We start from the raw sequence: 22,733 nt of genomic DNA, 5'->3' as shown, positions 1-22,733 counted from the left end.
CTGTCCGAGTAATGTGATACGTATAATAATGATACCGGCTGGAGAGGAAACTCCCTTAAGGTTGGTTTTGCTTAGGATCATGAACACTTAGTTTTCTGTAGTTGTAAAGGTAAACGCACCAAAGAGAGCATGTTGTGATTAAATCCATTGTTCAATGTTGAACTTTTTACAGGAGCAACAGGTACAGAAAACATATTATTCATGAGTAATATTGTCTTGCAATTTTTAATTTAAGAAAACATTTATGTGAGAAATTAAGGTGCTAATAGGTTGAAATATTACAACCATCAGTTTGTACGGTATTAAAATGCAACTGAAGAGTGTGCCTGCAGTATAGTCTATATGGGGTTCCTGTGGCAGTAGTGAAGATTGAAGAGTATCTTGTTTGTAGAATATATTCAAATATATTTGTTTTGTTTTTTTTATTATAACTTTTTAGATTTAAATTTAGATTATGGTTCACTTATTTGCATTTCTGAATCATCAAAGATCAGTTTCACTTTAAGAGTAAAAGAAAGTTTTTTGAGAAACTCAATTACATCAAGAACAAAATATTAGTAGTTATTATCTTTATGGATCTTTAAATCTATAAGTGGGAAATATAATGGAAAAACTAAAATAAACTTCTCAAACTCATATTGAAAATTGTTTTTTTGTTTGTTTGTTTTTTAATCAGCAGATCATTTGTAAATTAGACTACCAAACCAATAATTATTATTACTTCTATAACAGTTATGAATCAGGAAAAAAAAGTAAGTATAAGCTGAAATCACCTTACAGTACAGAGACATGATGTAAAGTAATTTGGGTGAGGGTTGAAATAGTTCAACTCTGTCTCAGACACTGGACGTGTTGTATTACGTGAGGAAATGCCGCGAGAGCGCGCGCGTTAATGTCAGCGATCGTTCTCGTGCACGCGCTTGTCTTTTGACAGGTGAGCGCGCGCCCGCTGGCTGGTCGCTGTGGCGCTTGACAGATGGAGCTGGTGTGACTCGGTGTCAGGGCTGAGAGAACATTTGGGGGAAAACAGGAACAAAATTCAGGGTTTATTTTATTTATTTTTTTAATCTGCAATGAAAACTGAACAGACTGAAAATGGAGAAAACTCAACGAACTCGGTGAGCGCAAAGGATGATGGGGCCGTTATTAACGTTAAAGTGACATGTTTGCGTCGGAATGCCTGAAGAACTAACGTTAACCACTAACCCAGCCGTTGAGCGTGTGTGGACTGAATCCTAAAGCCCGAATCTGCCTTTAAAAATACGGAGTTTTAAAGTTGAATTTTATATTGTTTTATGTAAAACAGTGTAGAAAAAACAACTTTAATCATTTTTAGCAAACACTTTGGCTGACATGAAATACACCAAACCGCTGTTATTTAATTTAAACACAAGCTAGCAGGTTTAGCTAGCAGTGGACTATCTTAAAGCTTAGCTTCTTTTCTAAATTGCTTCATTTGGCTTTTAAAATAAGTAACTAAAGCAGTTAATATGACTAAAAAAATGCTTGATACATAGATGTATTAATGGATTTATTTATTTATATATATATATATATTCTACAGATTGCCTACAGGCTGTAAAACATTTCATTTCTGTTTAGATGTTATTCTAGAGTGTAACATTTAGATTTAAATCAGTACTTTGCTCTGTATCCATCCAACAGCCAGCAGGCCTTCTTAATTAACTATTCCAGCCACCCATTTATTACGCAAAGCCAAGCCTTTAATGTAGTTATATACAGATGGTAAGGGTTTACATTCAGTATAACTTCTGTGGTGTTTGAAAAATCATATTTGTTTGCATCTGTTTTCTGTTTGGTATTGACAGGAGGTGTGTGTGTGTGTGTGTGTGTGTGTGTGTGTGTTAGAGGGAGAGAGAGTGAGTGAGAGACACCCAGTGCCTTTGTCACTCAGGTCTGGTGGCATGGTGAGTGGAATGATAAACAGAAGCCTGTGCTATCCATGTCAGCAGCCTAAAATAGAGGCTAACCGACAGGGTCTCAGATAGCCCCTGGACTCCATATAAGTCTGGTCAGCCTGCTCTTGGTTTCCTGTGTGTGTATGTGTGTCAGAAAGATACCCTGACATGTCCACCTGCTGTTGGGGTAGCAGGCTTTATATAGCGCCTCTCACTCAGCAGACTCATGTTATTTCTTTCTTGTGTCTATGAGGTCAAAACATACGACGCCCTGCGAGAGTTCATGTTTGGTGAGGTGGCGCACAGCTGATCGCAGTACATTTCTGTATTTTAGTTTAAAGGCAGTAGCAGGATAAAATGGTTTATTCAACATGTCTCCCCCAGAAAGGATACGCTTGTCAAATCCAGATGAGCATTCATGGATAAAACCTTTGTTCTAATCATAAATAACTGCATTGAAGGAATAATTAAACATTTTGGGAAGTACACATATTTGCATATTTACAGCAAGTGAAGTGGAAAGATTTATACCTCATGTCAGTACAGTAAATATGAGGCCACCCCCAGCTAACTTAGCCTGGCACAAGGACTGGAAACAGGAGCCCACAGATCCTGGCTCTGTCCCACAACAGTAACAGAAATCGACCTACCAGCACCTCTGAAGCTCACAAATTAACACTGTATATCTCGTTTGTTTAATCTTTACAAAAACATCAATTTGTAATGTAATGGTGTCAGACTATTTCTTGGCTGGGATCAGTAACATGAACCTGAACCTAATGTCCTGTAGTCTTTGCTGTTTGCTTGGCAATCGGTTCTCATATATGACGGTATGATTAACCCACTGTGAAAAGCAAATAAGTGAATTTCCCAAAATGTGGAACTATTCCTTTAATGCTGCTTATTAAACCCACTGAATTTTTCCTGACCCAACTTCAACAGGTTGGCATTTGGGCATTTGTCCTTCAGCTCCATATATACCCCATGTTGTGTCAGCCCAAACTATGGATGAGGCCTACTTTTATCGTCAGGTCTCCTCCGGTCATGTATTACACAGGCTAGTTTGAAAATTTAAAATAATAAATCTACTTTTTATGGACGGGCAGTGGAAGAAAATAGGTAGAACTGTCCATGACTAACCCAAACTATGTGAGCGCCACAAAGGAAATGTCACCTAGAAGGATCTCAAGCTTCTTTTCCCTGTGTCCAATCCTTTCCCTCAGCAGAGCGAAATGCTGATCAACCAGCTGAGGGAGATCACTGGCATCCAGGATCCACAGATTCTCTACAAAGCCTTGAATGTAAGTTATAAGACACCATCACGGATCACAATTGATAATCGTATCTTCATTTTGTCTGTAGAACAAGTTGATTTTGCCAGAGTAAAAGAATTTCAAAATTAATACAGAAGCTGACAGTAAACCAATGTCGGGACTTCATCACCAATTTCTCTCTCTGAGCTTTAGAACAAATGATTGAAATTTTAGATTTGTCCTGGTTGAGTTGTAAAAAGAAGTTAATATGTAAAATACATCAGTAGTCAAACTTCTCCTCTATTCCCCTTCGATGATATGATTTCAGTTCCTGCAAACAGCAGTGAAGTTATTGAAGTGAAGATTTCTTCGAGGCGTTTCAATGAATATTTACTTCAAAAATATTGCTTGATTAAGAAATTTAATTTAAAGCATACCTAAGAGACTCCAGTCGCACTAGAGACGCTGTGAGACTCTAGAGATGAAAGCTTAATGACAAAATTGATAAAAAGTTGATGTTCACTTTCTTTTTGAGTCTCGACAATCTTGGTTAATTAAATGTAAAAACTGTCCAGATGATGGTTCTTTGGTGACCTACAGTATACATCCATCTACCGGGTTTATGATGTCATGAGCATTTGAGTATTTTGAGATTTATCCTGCGGAGGAAAATTTACATCTGCACAAGATACCATGGCAATCCATTTCTAGAGCCACACTTGAAGCTGTTCTTAAAGTGTAATTAATGTCAACCGTCTTTGATTACATTCAAAGCTCCCCCAGGGTGCCAAATTTCCACCCCAGCACAGTGCTTATGTTTTCAAACAGAACTGCAGTCTAAAAAATCCCTGGGAGCTTGTTAATAGGAACCTCATAAAAGTGATAATTGACAAAGAGTGCAATAAACAGACTGGCTGACTGCGGTGCAGACATCATCCAACCTGGTGTTGTACCAGGGGCAGACAGAGAGACAGCAGGAGCTCACACATTTGGGAGAGGCACGTGCTGCCTATCTGCCCTTATCATTTCCTTATCTCTTCCCTTTAAGGCCAGTCAGGGTGACATTGGACATGCTGTTGGACTGCTAACAACACAGACCGCGGAGGTTCAGGATCCCGGAGAACCGCAGGAGTTAAAGACTTCTGAGGAAGCCTGGGAGGGCCAAAAAGGTACAGCGAGGGACGAAACGGGCTGGATGCATTCAGTTTAGTGTCAAATATGAAAATGATATTAAAACCAGAACTGTGGGATCCCCTCTGTCACCCTGTTGTCTGTTTCCTCAGGGATTCGTAAAGACGAACTGCAGACCGCCATAGAGCTCAGCCTGCAGGAGTCCCACAATGCCGAGGAGGAGGAGAGGGAATTCCACAGGTACAGGAAAATCTGATGACCTTTTTAAAAACGGTGATTCTGGAGTCTTGTGAGTTTTCTTCTTCTCTGGCTCACAAACTGCCTACATTATAAACAAAATCATTATTATTATTATTACATACAGTAGACAAGACTTTCAGCAAAGGTCACTGCCTACAACTGACAGTCCATGCTTAACAAAAACACACAGAACAACAGATGCAAGTAGAAAATGTAATGACTTTGCTGAACCTCTGATTCTTCTTGTGGCGCCACCAAAAGGTTCAGAGTGAAATGTCCAAACAGAATTACTTTGATTTATGACCAAATACCTACAAAATGAATGAGCTGTGCTGATTTCAGTCAGATTTAACACACAAAGGTTTTATTATACAGCCTATGCAGAGGACAGATAATCTAACTAAGTCAACCTGTGTTTAATAGAGTTGTCAAATCGGTGCTTTCAAATGGGTAATGTGATGTTGTACAGGGCTCTGGAGGCCAGCGCGGAGGAGAATGCAGCAAGGATGAAAAGGAAAAGATGCGAAGCCCAGAATGAGATGTGCAGCCCTGCAGACTGGATCCGTCAGGACGACTGGCCTGTTGGCATTCGCAACGTGGGAAACACCTGCTGGTTCAGTGCCGTCATACAGGTGAGAATGAGCAGGGCCAGGTGGGAATCAGTCTGACTGGTTACAAGAAACTGTTTGTCAGCTGCGGTTGGTCAGATACTACCCACGGTTCCCCTCTTCCTTCTAAAAACACATGATAAACAACCAACTAAAACAAGGACATTGTGGTGCAGACAGAAAACAATACTTACATGCATTTGTTTACAAACGTAGGTAAATGTGTGACATGTAGTAAGTGTGAAATTGGTTAATTAACATTTCTGCCAAACGATTTACTAAACAAATCTTATACTGGCATTGTTCAATTAATAATAATATTCATTTATAATTAACTATCCACAAGAAAGGGACTTTGTAGAATTATTTTCAAAGTTTGGTTTACTGTATATATTTAGAAAAATAAGCTTAAAATAAGTTTTAGTTATTTAAAAGTTATATGGAAAAATGACTGTAAGAAATGATATAAGTGTGTTTGTGGCAGTGGAAACTTGAAGCTTGTTTGAATCTAGATTACAGTAAATGTTTACTTACAGAACAAAGCGTTCAACATCAGTGAAAGCTTTTTATAGTTAATTTGTTAAGTTTATATCTGCTGTAGTATGTTTTCACACATGCATAAGGAAACAACACGGTACGTCTGCTTGCTTTCCTTTTTTCCTTTTCTCTTGCCTCTGTGCAAAAAAAAGTATGAAATTCATAATACAGCTACTACTGTGCACACCTATAGCAAACAGTCTGGGAAGTGCACTAAGCTCCTTGTAAGTGCCCACCTGTTCTAACAGACTTAAATTAGCGCTCTCACTTGGCTCAACAAACGCTTATAGACTTGTTTGCCGTCCCAGATTTCTAACTTTAGTCTCTCAGAGGTGTCCAGCCACATATTCAGGTAGCAACTGTCTTTTTGGCTCTCACCAATCGCTATAACCTGTAAAATTAGCACACACACACACACACACACACACACACAAGCACGGTTTAATATTTAGTGATCTGTTTTTTTGTATTTTTTTCTGTGACCTGGTTCAAAATTGTGTCCCCTGTGAGCTCAGTATCGACCGTGCTTTTAAAGTGACAGCAGGAACACCGCGACTTCAAAGAGATTTGAGCTTTGAATCTCGCCTTTTCATCAGCTTGTATGCCGGGCAAATAGAATTAAACATCAGAAGCAAAAACAAAAAAAAAAAATGTGTGGGCATCTTCCTGTTCAATGAGAACATGCTGTATTTCTCTGAGCTGCTAATTCTATTACGAGTCCATTCCTGACTGAGTTTAGTCAGGCCTATCAGGTGGCTCGGTGGAAACCCGAGCCCTCATTGAGATGCACAGGCCGTGTGGATGATTAAATAGCGAGTGATGATGGAGCGAGCGGCGGACTTCCTAGTCTGAGCCCCGAAATGGACGGCAAAGAGACGGTGATTGTTTGTCTCTGTTGAACTCAGATGCTTCTACATCGATTTAGAAGTCAAACCCCCCGAAGGAGAGGGGTTATTATCTGCAACTAGAAATGAGAAAATGAGGCGGTGTTGTCTGAATACCAATTGTACTCAGATGATGCCCCCTTTTTGTTTTGTTATTCTCTGCTGTTGATGCTGTTTGTTACAGATGAATTTCCTATTGTAGAGTCAACACAGCCCGATGATAAAGCAGTCTCCCCTAGAAAAAACAAAAAAAGAAGTGATTACGCTATCAGATCGAGGCCGAGTGACCACATGATTCAATTGTCTGTTCATTATCCCTCTATTATCCTTTTGTGGTATAAATTACAGTAAAGCTGAGATAAGCTGTAATTGAATTTCCCACTCAGAGGGAAATATGTATCTAGATATTCATAAGTGCTCAGGAGCTCCACTCGCCGCCACACATGACACATAAGACTAACTGACTGGTATTAATGCATTTAGTTTATCATGGGAAACACAAGCGTGGAATAACAAAGTGGCGTCGTGTTTGTGCTTGGCTGTTATGTGTAAACTAAAATAAAAAAATATTTAATTTGACCAAAGAATCAAGCTGTGTTCTTGAGAAGATTGACGCAGAACAAGATTGAAATTCAGAAATGAATGCAAAACTTCCTTCCTCCTGTCTTATCTCCATAAAGGCAGAGGAAAGATTTTATTTTATTAGTTCTTGGAGACAATTTTGAATATGTCAGATAATTTAGTAACTCACAGGGATGACTTTGATAAAGCGGCAAGCAGCACAGCTGAGTAGTGAAGTCAGTGCTGAGGGCCTAAAGCTGCACTGTGTCTAATATCTAATAAAAACCTGTGACTTTATCAAAACTAATGGAAAAATCCTCCAACTCCTAAAATTTTTACAACCAATTTTTTGTATTAAGATTACTTTCACCTCTTATCAATGAAATATTAGATTTTAAAGTGCAGACTGAAATTTGTGCTTCACCCATTTCACAAAAAAAAAGAAAAGAGGTGAGACATTCACTTCTGATCATGAAGCCGTCCCACTTTGTTCACTTCAATCTGACTGAACTTTGACATGTGAAATAATAAGGCTCTCCACTGTGCAAAGATAATAATAGTAAAATCCATCATATGAACCATTTTAACCTCATAACTTTAGACATTTACAAGATTAACAAGAACCTCAAACTTCTTTTAGCTGGGAGCCTGCAGGAGGAACTGCAAAACCTCATGTTTATTTTAACCTAAATCCATGTGTTAAAGGGTTAAATGATTAATCAAAATATTAATGAAATCACAATATGGCCAAGTGCAAATATCCAAAGTGCAAAAAATCAGATAAATGAAGCATTGTGGATGTTTTTGCATATTGCTCAGTTAAATGGAAGTTTGTCTGCTGCAAATGTGTTACGCTAAGTAGCTAAATATAACTGACGAAACATTAGCTGATGCACAGAGAACCATATTTCATTCTGATCAAGGAACGTGCTTCACATCTGTCCGTGTTTCCTTTTATGATCATTCCAAGTTAGACCACCACTACAGCGCCAGGCCTTGATAATCTTGATTTCCCAGCGTCTGACCTTGACCTCGGGAGGCCGGATTAATGCTCCTTGTTGTGTTGTTGTCTTGTTGCAGTCATTGTTCCACCTGCCTGTGTTCAGGAGGCTGGTTCTCAACTACCATCTGTCTGAGCGAATCCTGGAGAAGTGTAAGAGCCACTCTGTGAGTAAACTCCTGTCACTAGCACGTACAAGGATTCCTTCACACAACAGTGGGTTGCTCTGTCAATGCCATTCCCAGCAGAAAGACCTTTTGTTTGCTTGTTTGTTATTCATACAGATTCATTTTTCACTGATTACACACAAGCTGTTGAGATATTTTTTGTAATATAAACATAACCTCGGGGAAGAAGAGTGACTCTGAGTGTGTGTTAATAGGACAAGAGGAACATAGCTTTCATGCAGGAGCTGCGCTGCCTGTTCGCCCTCATGGTCGGCTCCACCCGCAGGTTTGTAGATCCCTCTGCTGCAGTGGAGTTACTCAGAGATGCCTTCAGGACCAACGAGGCCCAACAGGTACAACACACACACACACACACACACACACACACACAGTTTTCATCTTTTACCAAAACATGTTAACTCAAGGTTCACTTGTTCTTACCCAGAGGCCTGTTGGACACTTCAGCTCTCTGGTGACCATAAGCTTCAGTGTTGCTCTGAGTTTCTTTAATCTGATAATTAAACAGAATGAAATACAGACCTTGTAATAAAGTTATTTCTGTTTCTGTTTAGTTTTTCTTTGATGGTCTCCACTTTCTCGCTCTTGTGATTTCCTCCCCTCCACTCAATTTTTTTCCTTCTCTCTAATAAAGAACTGAGGCTTTTATTTGTGTGTCAGGAGGATAAATAGTGTCTTAACTCTGGTTCTTGAGCTACCACATCTGCAGGTTAGGGTTTAAGACACTGACCACAAACAGAAAAGTCCCCAGTTTCTCTCTCCCTCATTCCCTGTCATCTCTCTAATGATGCTTTTTAAAAAAAGATTTTATTTATCTATTGTTTTGTTTTTTTTAACTGCCTTTCAGCTGGGGTGTGCAGTGTGTAATTTGCGTTTAATCTCACTTGCTCGCAGTCCTTCTCAGCAAATGGAGTCTGCTCAGTTGCCATGGAGACAGCTCAGTTGTCATCACGTGGCCTTAGTGTGGAGCTGCGGTCATGCGTTAAACAATTGGTCATACACCTGTGCAATCTCAAAAACGGTGGTTTCCTACCCGATTAAGATTTTTTTATTTATTCAAATTAGTTTTTAGTGATTGTCTTGATCTTAATGTTCTGTTTTTAATGTATTTCCATGCCTCTGTAAAGCACTTTTAAATTTCCTCATGTCTGACTGGTGCTGTGTAAATAAACTTGCCTCGCAGAGAAGAGAAAGAACAAGAGAGAATGAACTTTATTTTCTGATGTCTTCGTTTCAGGATGTCAGTGAGTTTTCCCACAAACTCCTCGACTGGCTGGAGGATGCATTTCAGCTGGCTGCCAGTGGAAAGTAAGTTACAGTTCATCCATGGTTAATGACGATTCTTCTTCATTGGTTTTCTGTTCTGTTAAATGACATAAACATGTTTCGTCATGTTTCACTTTTAGCAGCGCTGAAGACAAACAGCACAACCCCATGGTGCAGCTTTTCTACGGCACCTTTGTGACAGAACGAAGACATGAAGGTGTGGTTTTTTGTGACGCTAATCGATAATCAATGTCAATTCTCTTCTCAGTCACTCACATTTATGCGATTCTGTTTAGGTAAGACGTTATGTAACACTGAGCAGTTCGGCCAGTACCCCCTTCAAGTCAACGGCTTCAACAACCTGGATGAATGCCTAGAAGGCGCCATGGTTGAGAAGGAGATTGAATCGCTGCATTCAGATCACGGCGTTACATCTGGCCGCGAGGTGAACAGCTTTATCATCTGACATCTGAGAATTTTCTATCTGCTTTTGTCTTTTTTCCTCCAGTGTTTGTGCAGTTTGATGCTGTGCTCAGACTTTGTTTGTTTGCGTTTCCTCCTGGTTGCAGAGATGGTTCAAAACGTTGCCACCAGTTCTGACATTTGAACTGTCCAGATTTGAATTCAACACCCAGCTCGGTCGTCCCGAGAAGATACACAAGAAACTGGAGTTCCCACAAATCATTTACATGGACAGGTGAGCTTTGTGCAGATAACACAATCACAGAGTGAATGTGGTGACGTCCGCGTCTTGGATCACACGTTAAAACAATGTTTGAAATGTTTCAACACTGATCAATTATTAGGTATTACCTGATTTTTCGTGCACAGATATCTCCACAAAAACATAGAACAGACCAATGAGAGGAGAGGAGAGGTGAAAAAACTCAAGGAGCAACTTGCAGTCCTCCAACAGAAATTTGAATGGTAGGTCACCTGTTAAAGCTGAGATCCGACTTTAAAACTCACGAACGTGGGAACCAGTCTCAGACTAATCGTCTCACGTCTCCATTCGCAGCTACAAGAACTACGGCTCAGGACCGACCAAGTATCCTCTGGCGGACATGCTGCAGTTTGTGTTGGAGTTCGCCACCACCAAACCCTCAAGCGTTTCCCCAGCTGAAGACCTGAGACTCGCTGCGTCTTCACCGACTCCTGCGAGCAATGGCCTCAGTGAGCCCAACTCCAAAGACAACAGGTGGAGTACACAGAATAATATATTGTCAACAGACTTCACAGACTGTGCAGATGATAGTCCACATCGCACATGCACCTTCATTATGTTTTGTTTCTCTCATATTAAATCCTGGATCCCAAAATGCTGTTCTTGCCGCCCTCAGTGCTCCTGAAGACACAGATTCACCCGAGGGCCTGGTTTCCAGTGTTTCCAGTTGCCAGCGGACCCCCATATACAAGCCGTTCACCCAGTGCAGACACCCAGTCGACTGTCCGCCGCACCCAGCGCCACACAGCATCACTGAGGAAGAGCTCCACTTTGTGAAGACCTGCCTCCAGCGCTGGAGGACTGAAGTAGAGAATGATATCAATGGTATGCTTATGCAAATACTCATAATATACAGACTAACGTTGCTTTTAACACGGTTTTCATATACAGTCAGATTAACTTTGCTTTGTAAGAGCAGTTTTTTAATCAAACAAAGCTGTGACCTCGAGCACGTGTGCTTCACACTAACTGTTGTTTACTACTGAGGGTTCCCTATCCCACAATGCACAGCAAGTCTCTTGTAATATTTCAAAATAAAAGTCCATCATGAGTTCAGTGCAAATCAGTGTGATTCTGTGCTTCTGTTTGGATAATATATTTCAGAATTGAAAGCGAATTATAGTAAATTAAAGCAAGCAATATACATTAACCTTACACTGACTTTATTGTTATTTATTTAATTCGTCTTTTTTGGTTAATTAGTAATTTAATTAGCTATTTAATTGTTATTAAAAATGATATACAGCTGTGTTTACATGCAATGCAGTCGTGCAGAATGTGGTTAATCTTGACAATGAAATGAAAACAATTTGCCAAAGGCTCATCCTTTAGTGCGCTTCTTCTCCCACTTTGTTCCACCAAAATACCTGGTTTATAAATACCTGCTATATAATTATAAATAACCTCTAGTGTGCCGTAGGAAAATGCCACTTCGCTGCTGCACTGCTGCACACCTGCACTAAAATAGACCTCAGTGTTTCCATGCCTCTCAGCTGACTGTGACTCATGCTCATCCCAGACAATAAATTACAGAAAATGTGAATTGTTAAGTTGAGTCATGTTCCCCTGACTTGAATCCCAGTTGGAGAAACTCCAATAATAGGTAGAAGAATAAAAAGAGGGCCAAAGTAATTCATGTCTGTAGGTGCACTGTATTCATTCCTTTGTTTTTCTTCTGGGTTTTTATTCGTGTGTGTGTGTGTCAGAGCTAAAGGCCAGCATTGACAGGCTCAGTCAAAAGCTCGAGGGTATGTACTCAGACAACAGTCTCTGCCAGGTAAGACTTACACTGACCCAATTCACTCTGACACATACGTTTCATGTGCAGCTGTAGAAATACATTGGTTGAGATTAGAGGAACCTTTATTGATCTGCAGGGACAAACAGAAAATAATGTGATGTGAACAGATGCAGTGAACTTAGAGCTGCGCAGTCTGCTCTCAATATTTGGATATTGTAGGTTTCAGTATTTTATACAATATGCAGTCAGTGCTTTCTGCCGCTCTGCTGTTATTCAGGTTCCCTACAGACTCCACGCAGTGCTCGTCCATGAAGGCCAGGCGTCAGCGGGTCATTACTGGGCCTACATCTACGACCACGCCAACCAGCGCTGGATGAAGTACAATGACATCAGCATCACTGAATCATCATGGGATGAGCTGGAGAGAGACTCGTTCGGGGGGATGACCAACGCCAGTGCTTACTGCCTGATGTACATTGATGACAGGCTACCCAACCTCATTACAGGTACATCTACATACTGTATGTGTTTCAATGAACGATACTGTGATACAGCAAAGAGGAACCGGTCTTATAAACGGACTGGGGACCGTGTAAACGTTAATTAATTCTGCTGTCGTTTCTATGAAAAACGGTTTTAATGGTCAATATGTGCACATGAGGTCTAACTACCTCCCACCTACCCAGAAGACACAGATGATGAGACAGGCCAGGTGCTGCTCGGCATGGACTCCCTGCCGCCCATCCTCAGGCGCTACGTCCACGAGGACAACCGCTGGTTCCAGCAGGAGCTCAGCGAATGGGAGGAGCAGTTCTGTCAGACGGCAGCCCCGCAGGGAGAGTCTACGGCGTCCGCAGAGCCCCCGAATCCCGGTCCAGACGATACACAGCAAACGCCTGTTGAGCCAGCACCTCAGTCCGGACCGTCCGCTGAAGAGCCGGACCAGGGAGCTGCTTCAGAGCCACAACCAGAACCAGAAGCTGAGAAGGATCCGCAGCCCGAGCCCAGTGAGAAGCCTGAAGGTGTGTAGTGGTGACGAGGAGAGGTTTTAATAAGCTTTAAGTTATTTTCAATCATCCTATCACTCCAAATAAAAACATATAGTAATGACTGTAATTGCCACTGTGCATGTAAACTAATGTAAACTACACATAGCCTGGATTTTAACCAAAACTTCACAGATTATTCTCTAGTAAATTATTATATTATATTATATGTGTGTCATGCATGTTCATTCTCAGCCTCTGTCATGTCTTCCTCTGCCCCCAGAAGAATCAGAGTTGACACCAGCACCACCACCACAGAGCCCTGGCTGCCAGCCAGACGACAGCAGCAGTGCAGCAGTCACCGACACCCCGGGGCCCAGTGAGAGCTCCGCCTCAGCTGAGCAGGAGCAGGAGCTGGAGAGTCAGGTAGGGCAAGTCCGTGACACCCCGCCCTGGTGTTCTCACACACACACACACACACACACACACACACACACACACACACACACACACACCCCAGTGTTGAATATGGGTCAGAGATTCTAGGCCACAGAAATAAAGTGTGTACATCTGGGTCAAGGATCTCATTTCACCACTTAGCATAGTGATGGAAGTGTTGGCTTAATGTCAGGCCGGGTGTAGAGCAATGTACAGATAGAGTGAAGGTCAGGAGTAATTACTGACATCAACTGATTGTTTGGTATCCAGTAGCTTGTTCAGAGACGTATCAAATCATTTTTACCTTATAATTTAAAGTTTTTGTTGTTATCGATTTGTTATTGTTAGAAACAAGCTGCAGCCTGTAAAATTACTGTGGAGCTGAATCAGCTCCTCCAGCACAGTGTCAACAAAACTGATTATAAGATTCTTAAATGTAGGGTTTATCGTAGGCTGTCCCATTAAATAAACCGGCAACTTAGCTAAGATAATAACTGCTAACCACTGCATTACCACTCATGTCCTGGTGATGTATTGATTCGACACATGTGAGTGTATATTCCTCCCTGAGTTTATCTCCAACCGTACAGAGCTGCAGCTGATCAACCGCCTGACTACATATAATAACCGGCCTTTCACTGGATACAAGTAATCCAGGGAGAGAGAGAGAGTTAAAATAAAAAGACACGCTGTAGACTGTGTATGACCTGACAGTTTCCATATGTATTAATATCTCTCACAGGTTTTTATAATGCATTCAGATGTGTAGGTTAAGTGTGCTGGGGCAGGTACGAGACGCTCAAAACGCTGAAGAGGACGAGATGATAAAGATAATGGAAGGATTAAAGGCATAGCCATGTTTATCCTTAAATCTCTCTCTGTCAGACTCCTGGCCCCGAAGCAGAGCTCAGTGACCCGGCACCATCTGACCTCCATGTGGAGAAGGATGTCACAGAGGTGGCAAACCTCAGCGCTGAAGCTGAAGCTGATGCTGAAGGTGAACCAGAGGCCTCCAGAGAAGCTCCCGAACACGCGGCAGATCAGGAAGTCGAGGAGCAGCAGCAGCAGCAGCAGGAGGAGGTGGAGGTCCCGGCTCGACAGCGACAGACTGAGAACGAGGTCTCCGAAGTGGAGATCCCCAACGTGGGCAGGATCATGGTGAGGGCCGATGCCGATGGATACAACGAAGAAGTAAGTGCATTTCATAACGAGATATAAAATCAATAACAATATTGACTTAGCTGAAAGATTTGACATTTGAATCTTGCTGTTTTGCAGTTTTATTTTCTTTCTTTGTTGTGGAATTTCCCACCAATGACACAGAAAAACAATACACTTGCAGCAGCTCAGTACACGGAGATGTTACACAGACGCTATTAACGTTTTCATTCCTAGATAGTTTGACTTTGATACGGGTAAGAACAGAATAAAATAGAATAGATTAGGAAGGCTTTACTGTTATTGGATTTAAAATACAGCAAAATTAGGAATAAGTGATTAGTATATGACTCAAATTCTAAATAATGGAGGTATTTCTTGGTTCTGTTGTTCTCAATCTGCCATTGACAGTAGGGGTGTAACGGTACACAATACTCACAAAAAAAGACATGAAAAAGATTTTAAAAAATTGAATTAATTATGAATTTAACTCATGAACAGAAACGTGGCAAACTGGCCATGATTTCAAATTGGACGACCCCAGAAAGAGCAGATCTACTGACACTACCAATGTCTCCTGCATTTGAATCACAACGTACCGAACGGCACGGCACAAACACATGAGCCGTTACGCCTCTAGCTGTCAGTAACCTGTTTGCTTTGTAACCACTCTTCTTCACTGCTGTGTCATTTCCCAGATGATGCTGACTCCGGCTATGCAGGGCGTCATTCTAGCCATCGCCAAGGCCCGACAGACTTTCGACAAGGAAGGCCCTGAGGCCGGCCTCATCAAGGTGTGGTCTCCGAGGGTCCTCGCACCTCACATCAACACTACGTTAAAGTCACTGCTTTGGATTCAAGAGTCTCTGGAGTAAAACATTCTCTATCTGCGGTTATAAATAGTTACGCCTTTCTTATATATGTATGAGAATCACGTCACAAACGCAAAAACATTAGGATATTTTAAGATTCCTATTGGCTGCAGTAGAATCCCTGAGGGCTTTCCTCCTTCATTTTCAACTGCAGGTTGTAACATACACTGTATTAACAATTAGCAGTATTAATCGTAATCATTAGAAGGACCATTAGCCTCTCAGATTTCTTTCTCTAAATGATAGACATGAATTTTTATAGTCCATGGTATTCCACAGCTAAAGAAGGTCAAAGTCAATAATAAGAAGAGAGTTTTAAGCTCGTCTTTTGACTTATAGATCTGAATAATCCCCACATTTTAAACACAAAAAATACTCAGACACATTTGTCTACCAGTGAAAAGTTTAAAAAACCTATTTGCTCTCTTTCACATGAGAAGATACTTGAATTCATACTTGAAGCCCAAAGGCACAGTATACCTGTTTATGTGTACTTGACATTCTGAGGTGTATTGGTCACTGTGAGGGTTGAATCAGATGAGATGCGTCCTCATGCTGTTCCATGTTTGCTAACTGAAATATTAAAATTCCCCCTACGGTTCCCCTCAGGCCTTCCACGAGGAGTATTCCCGCTTGTATGAGCTCTCCCAGGAGGAGGCGACGCCCCAGGAAGATGCTCGTCTGCAGCACGCTCTCGTCTATTTCTTCCAGAACCAGGCACCCAAGCGCGTCATCGAGAGGACGCTGCTGGAGCAGTTTACGGACCGCAACCTGAGCTTCGATGAGAGGTGCACACAGATAAACAAACTAACGGCCCTGTGATGTGTATTACATGTGATCAAGTTTTCAAATTGTCAAAATACTGGATGAAATTGACACTATAAAAGAAAATGAAGCAAAAACCCTGAGATTAAGGTGAAACCTCTGTTGTTGGACATTTTATTAAAACAAGTTGTGAGGCTGAAAGAATTAGGAAACAGGATGAAAGTGATTTGTCAGAAAACAGACAATATTCAACAGGTTTCTGCAGAAGTATGTGAGTAACGAAATTAAAACGTGGCTGGAAAGACGGCTTTACTCATAAACAGTAGAGCATACAGCATGCATATTGCACCATCTAGTGTCCAGACCGGAGATCTGCACCCTGGTGCGAATGTTCCTGTATAAACCCAATTGTATTTTAGAAGCATAAGATCTCTTCATATGTCCTTTATGTGCATGCAGGGCCATCAGCATCATGAGGGAAGCCCGAGCCAAGCTGCGCCTCATCAAGCCAGAAGACATGGACATGGATGAATACTTGGTACTGTCTGCAGCCTTTAAGAATCACCTCTGAAATGCCTCCACTTTGCCCTTGATAGATAGCTGACTTATTTTCTAGAATACATTCTTCATTGTTTACACTCTATGACAGAGGCTCTAATGTAACGAGTGTATGTGGGTCTGCGTGGTTGGAATTCCTGCAGGGAGTGTGTCGACTAAATGACATTTGGTCGAGCTGGAATGAGAACTATGTGCTTATACAAGTGTTTGACAAGACGGTTGGAGTGACGGCAGCACTGTGCAGCAATCACACACTGCAGGTTTAAACCATTCGTTATAACAAGAATACAAAATTATTAATATAAACTTGACACCAGACCACATAACAACACACGGCATTAAAGATATAACATACAATAGTGTAAACGAGCAAGTAGCAACAGATGGGTTAAATCAATAAATACAAGAGCACAAATCTTATAAAATAACAAGACAAGTAACGAGTGTTTCCTGGTGTAGTCATGTTGTGTTCAATGACTGTATGGCATAGTGAATAAAAGACTTCTTATACATGCTCCGGCTGGCCCTTGGGGCCCTGAACCGACGGCCAGACAGAAGCAGTTCAGACTCTGAGTGCAGGTATCTGCAGCTATGTGTTTAGCCTTCCTGTGTCCACCACGTTTTTGCTTTTGACACTCAAGTTGCCTGTCCAGGAGCGGGTTTTGTGCTTTTAAAACTTTTGCGAGACGAACTGACACACTGTTGGTTTTGGTCTTTTCATGGGATTCATCAACAATAACAAAAATATAGAATATCACAAGCCTTGTTCTTTAAAAGAGGAAGCAGTAATTGATGTGTGTTGTGTGTGTGCCCTCTCACAGCAGTGGCATGATAACTACAGGATGTTCAGGACGGTGTTTGTCTACCTGCTGACTGGGCTGGAGCACTACCAACATGGGAAGTAGGTGTCAAACACTCACCGCTGCACTACCTGACCGTCGTGTGTGTGTTTAAAAAAACAACTGTACTGTTAGAAATCATTTTTATTATGTTTTATGACTGAAAATCCACATATTTACACATTTAATGACGTGTGAAGAACATTGTGACTGAATTTGGTTTGACTTGCAAATTAAAAACATCTGTGTTCTGCTTTTTTTAAAATCACTTTTAAATTGGTTTACATATAAAAAAACAAAAGTGGTTAAAGATTAATTTGGCGACTGTTGCCGTGTGTGTGTGTGTGTGTGTGTGTGTGTGTGTGTGTGTGTGTGTGTGTGTGTTTGCTGCAGGATGCGTGAGGCGCTGAACTACCTGGCTCATGCGTACGAGACCAACGCCACTCTGCTGAGGAACGGAGAGAAGCACGGCGTGGACTCGTCTCTTATTGCGGTTTACAGGAGGAAATGTCTCACCGTGAGTAAGGCCGTCGCTGTGTGGAACTGCAGAATGTTCCTGTGTGAGCACTAAGCTTATTCCTCTAGTATAAAGGTTAGAAAAACAATAAATTAAAAAAGAAATGTTGGTATTTCTTAACAAGTAGATGTGTTGGCCTGCAGTAGGGAAATTTTCAGGGCTCATCAGAATCATAGCAGTCATGATTTGAAAACAGTTTGTCAGACATTTCCTGACATTCTTCCCAGAAGTCGCCCACTACAGTCATTTTGGTAAATATAGTAAAGTATTTTTTTTTTTATACCTCTGAAGCAGCAGCTGAGAAAACAATGAAGTTTCATGATGTGGAAAAGAAATATGTTCAAGAGAAAAACAAAAGTTTAACTGCTGAACGAGACGGCTTCTGTTTCAGTCCCAGTCTTACTTTATGCACTGGAGACTTTAAGTTGTACATTGCACTGTGACTGGCTTCCAAACTAACTAGTGATGTCAAACTACGCTCAAATGTTCGTGTATCAAAATCAGATTTAGAGCAGAGAGAGACGTTTCCTCTGACACCAGAAAGATGTGAAAGCTGCCTCCTCAAACTCTGCAAACACATTGTTCTGTAGAGCAAAAGTTAAACGTCCAAGTGAGGGAACAATAAGACAAGAGGATGGAAAATCAGGTTTTTATCACTAACTTGTATGTATCAAGATGCATCAGTTACCTACTCGACATGAGGTAGCTGATTGGATATCTGACGTGTGTGTGTGTGTGTGTGTGTGTGTGTGTGTGTGTGTGTGTGTGTGTGTGTGTGTGTGTGTGTGTGTGTGTGTGTGTGTGTGTGTGTGTGTGTGTGTGTGTGTGTGTGTGTGTGTGTGCCCAGTTTGCACTGTGTTGCAAAGAGATAAAAATATAAAACACACTGAAGAAAATGCAGGGGAAACCTTGACAGTAACTTTCTTCTCCATCCTCCTCCTCCACCATGCAGGCGTTGAACGAAAGCGCATCGCGGCTGTTCTGCAGCGGTGAGGAGAGCAAGGTGGAGGAGGGCGTCGCCATCATGGATGAGGTCGTAATCCCCTGCCTTCACCTGATGAGCCGGGACTCGGCTTTATCCCAGGAAGACCGGGACGCCATGGAGAGCATCCGCAGCCACTGGTGCTGCTGCCTGGGCCAGGACATGGACGGTACGACGAGTTATACAAACACATCAGCACGTCTTATAGTCACAAGTCACATTTCAGTTTTCAACTCTTTCAAACATCCAGGTCCAACATAGAAATAGAAAATTCCTTATTAATACCAAAGAACAATGTTCATCTATTCAACTAAAAGACACTAAAATAAACCTCCCGTTTCTACTGCTCTTCCTCTGTGTCCAGACTCATTACAGGTGAAGCTGGGCGAGTTGCTTCCCCGAGTTCTGGACGGTTCCACTGAGACAGTAGTGCTTAAAGACCCACCCAAAGTCCACGTCAACCAGGCCCACGACCTGTGCAGTCGCCTGGCCGCCGTCATGGAGTCCATTCACAACACCTCCATAGTCGCCGTCAAGTAAAGTCCTGGACGAGACCCTCCAGCGACTTCCTTCAACCGCGCGTGCTCATGTGCTGAACGACTGTGGGGCTGAAGCATCGTGTAGTTTTCCGCAGGCCACATTGTGTATTTCATTTTAGCTGCTGGTGTTTGGTGTTGCACATGAATATCATTTATCATGTTATCATAGCAAGCTTTAAGCACTCATTAGGGGTAGATATGGGGTGGGGGCAGGGCACGTGCTCGTTACAACAGCATTACTGCATTCATACATTTTACCCCAAATTACATCCTCTCGCCCCATGTGTTCAAAAGAAAAATACTAACAGTACTTTAAAAGTCATAATGGCCTTAAAACAGCAGCAGGTTATGCAAAAGAGGCTCGTATGACCTGCAGAACTGGCAACCGTCATACAGTTATTTATTGACCAGATATCAGTGAACACATGCACGTTAGAGACTCTTTGCCCTCAGATTCTCTTTGACGTTAAAACACAGACTTAACTTTATCTTAAGAGCACGTTACGTCCTCACGTGGTTTCTTAAAACTGCAGAGAGAGGCGTAAAGATGTGTGTAGCTGTAACGTGCTGAACGAGAGACGATATTACATCAGCAGAACAATGACGCGTTAGATTCTGCAGAGTGTTTTACTGACTGGTAAACTTGTTAACTTTAAACACTGGCAACAATTAGACTGTCACTCAGCTCTGCAGGGAGTGACTAGATGGATGATTTGTTGATTGTGTTGCTAAGCATTGTGAACGCACGATGAAGCCTTTTATATGGGGCTAAAAAAAACAACAAAAAGAAACACTAGATTTGTACTGCACAGGAACAGATACTGTTTACTAGCTTTTTTTTTTTAAATATATGTTTTATATTACTTTGTATTTTTCCTAAACAGACTCTAGAAAAAGCTCAGAAAGATGTCTACAGTACAATTATGCATAAACATATTAAGGGTTTTCTGTACAACGCACTCAGATCTCAGTACATCTGTGGACAGAACCTTACGGATACAGATGTGCCTTTTCTGCCTTTTCTCTGTAAGCCACAATATGAAACGACAAACACAGGACAACAATAGAAAAAAAATAAAAAAAAAGGATTTTATCTTGTGTCCCAGATGCAAAGCAGTTTCATGAATGAATCCTCCAAATCACAGTTTTCAGACCAGCAACATGGCGCCTCCTGTTAGAGCCATTTCTGGCTGTCGAATTCACACTGCCTTTTCACTTGTAGTCTGTGATGATACTCAATAAATGTTTTAAATACTCTCTGTATTTTCCTTTTATTATTGACTGTCTTCATAATGAGGTCTGTGATAGTTCATATCTTTAAAGAATAATGCTGGTTATAACTTTACATACACGTTACTCATTGTCAGTGAATTCATCCCTCTAACTCGCTGGTGTTGTCAGACGGGCCAAAGCCTGATATAGCGTTTCCCCCGTTGTTATCTGAAACCAAATCCACATTGCACTCAGGCGCTGTAGTTTAATTTGAGTAAATCCCACATACATCGCCCTGCCGCCGTTAATATTCTCCAGAGCACCTTAATGTCTAACCAACAAATGCTCTATTTACTCCTGTTTGAGTGCAGTTTACTAAAAACTGCAGTGCCCAGCTGTTAAAAGAAATTACTGGGCCTTTTCTAAATGTATAGTTTTCAAAGATTTACACCATAGGCAAGAACCATTGGGACAGATTAGAGAAGCCAGAAAGTAGTTAGAGACAAACGTTGTTGATTTTTGGTCCTTTAATTGGATCTGTTGACATTAATAGAAATATAGAATATTTCCTTCCTCCTCCTTTAACTGTTAAAGTTAATTTAATATTTTCAGAGATTAGGCCATCAGTAATTCTATTGCCATTGATCCCCCCTCCTTATGCACCTATTTGGTCGTATCTGCATGGCTAGCAGTTGTTTTACATTGCCTTATCTTAATTGCAGGGATTCTGTGCTATTTTCATGGCTTTAGCTGGGAACAGCACACATAATCTTCACATAAATTCACATAAGCCCCTTTTTATCTCTGTGTATGTGTGTAATACTGTACAACAATAGTGTGTTATTTCATCAGGAAATAAAGTCTTTAGCATTAATCGGGTTTAAATGCACATCAAAAATACAATTATCCTGAGATTAAGACAATAATACTGAGTCAGACTCTACAATGGGGTAGATTAACTGCCCTGATGTAGGATGTGTCAGGACCAAGGTAAGAGGTGCTGTGTTTTCGTATTAAAAAAAAAAAAAGAAAGAAACATTTTTATGCTTTTGTTTTTAATTTACAAAAGTTATGATTCATTGAAGCATATTTGAGAGAATCACAGCATAGGAAAATTTTGAGATTTGGCTCAGAAATGTTAAAATATATATGTTAAATGTATGATTTGTATATTAAATATTAAAAATATTTTGGCTGCACAATGAAAAATTTTACCTCTAGTAAATCCATACTCCTCATAGGTTTTGAATACAGGACTTGTGAGATTATGTATTTTTAAAGTGTAGTTTTTTCTACTTTTACTTAAGTAAGAGATCTAAATATTTTTTCCACGAGTTCTCTCTCTCTCTATTTGTGGACTTTCAGAATATGTTCCAATGAAACATTAAATAGTAAAGATTTACCACCTGGAATTGAAAAAGTACTCCCCGTCGGGGAATCGAACCCCGGTCTTCCGCGTGACAGGCGGAGATACTGTCCACTATACTAACGAGGAAGGCGGAAGAATCTATGTGACACTTTCACGCACTCAGTGGACAGGTTTCTCACCTGGATTTTACAGCCGGTACATTTATTTGTTTGCCCTGCAGTGAAGTACATTTCATACGGCATTATTTCAAGCTGACAAATAAGTGATGCAAAAGTATCACTTATTTTTTCATATTATCAATGTGGTAAAGGGAACCTTTTATTTTTACTTCCACAGAAGTAAAAAAAAGTCAGATACTCCCCGTCGGGGAATCGAACCCCGGTCTTCCGCGTGACAGGCGGAGATACTGTCCACTATACTAACGAGGATGTAAAAGATGGTCATGTGAC

At 41.1% G+C, this 22,733-nt stretch overlaps 1 protein-coding gene and 2 non-coding genes across 3 annotated transcripts; 1 reads left to right on the top strand and 2 right to left on the bottom strand.

The window, feature by feature from the left end:
• The first annotated feature begins 959 nt into the window (after nucleotides 1-959).
• usp28 (ubiquitin specific peptidase 28) lies at nucleotides 960-20,960 on the top strand. Its single transcript, XM_056398069.1, has 26 exons — nucleotides 960-1,118; nucleotides 3,143-3,220; nucleotides 4,221-4,341; nucleotides 4,456-4,543; nucleotides 5,013-5,175; nucleotides 8,214-8,300; nucleotides 8,516-8,653; nucleotides 9,556-9,626; nucleotides 9,725-9,801; nucleotides 9,881-10,029; nucleotides 10,154-10,281; nucleotides 10,416-10,511; nucleotides 10,603-10,782; nucleotides 10,925-11,133; nucleotides 12,015-12,085; nucleotides 12,327-12,555; nucleotides 12,736-13,071; nucleotides 13,319-13,461; nucleotides 14,359-14,664; nucleotides 15,330-15,425; nucleotides 16,113-16,291; nucleotides 16,728-16,806; nucleotides 17,648-17,727; nucleotides 18,059-18,182; nucleotides 19,135-19,333; nucleotides 19,529-20,960. Exons 1-26 carry the CDS (start codon nucleotides 1,074-1,076, stop codon nucleotides 19,702-19,704), a joined length of 3,648 nt encoding a protein of 1,215 aa, XP_056254044.1. The 5' UTR covers nucleotides 960-1,073; the 3' UTR covers nucleotides 19,705-20,960.
• Nucleotides 20,961-22,338: 1,378 nt separating this feature from the next.
• On the bottom strand, nucleotides 22,339-22,410 carry trnad-guc (transfer RNA aspartic acid (anticodon GUC)). Its single transcript has one exon. It is a non-coding gene; the product is annotated as a tRNA-Asp (tRNA).
• A 230-nt stretch (nucleotides 22,411-22,640) lies between these two features.
• On the bottom strand, nucleotides 22,641-22,712 carry trnad-guc (transfer RNA aspartic acid (anticodon GUC)). The gene has a single exon. It is a non-coding gene; the product is annotated as a tRNA-Asp (tRNA).
• Between the last annotated feature and the right edge of the window lie 21 nt (nucleotides 22,713-22,733).

This window comes from Seriola aureovittata, chromosome 15, assembly GCF_021018895.1.
Source record: "Seriola aureovittata isolate HTS-2021-v1 ecotype China chromosome 15, ASM2101889v1, whole genome shotgun sequence".
NCBI classification, from domain to species: domain Eukaryota; kingdom Metazoa; phylum Chordata; class Actinopteri; order Carangiformes; family Carangidae; genus Seriola; species Seriola aureovittata.
The sequence above is the reverse complement of the archived record's forward strand: the minus strand, read 5'-3'. Positions and strand labels throughout refer to the sequence as shown.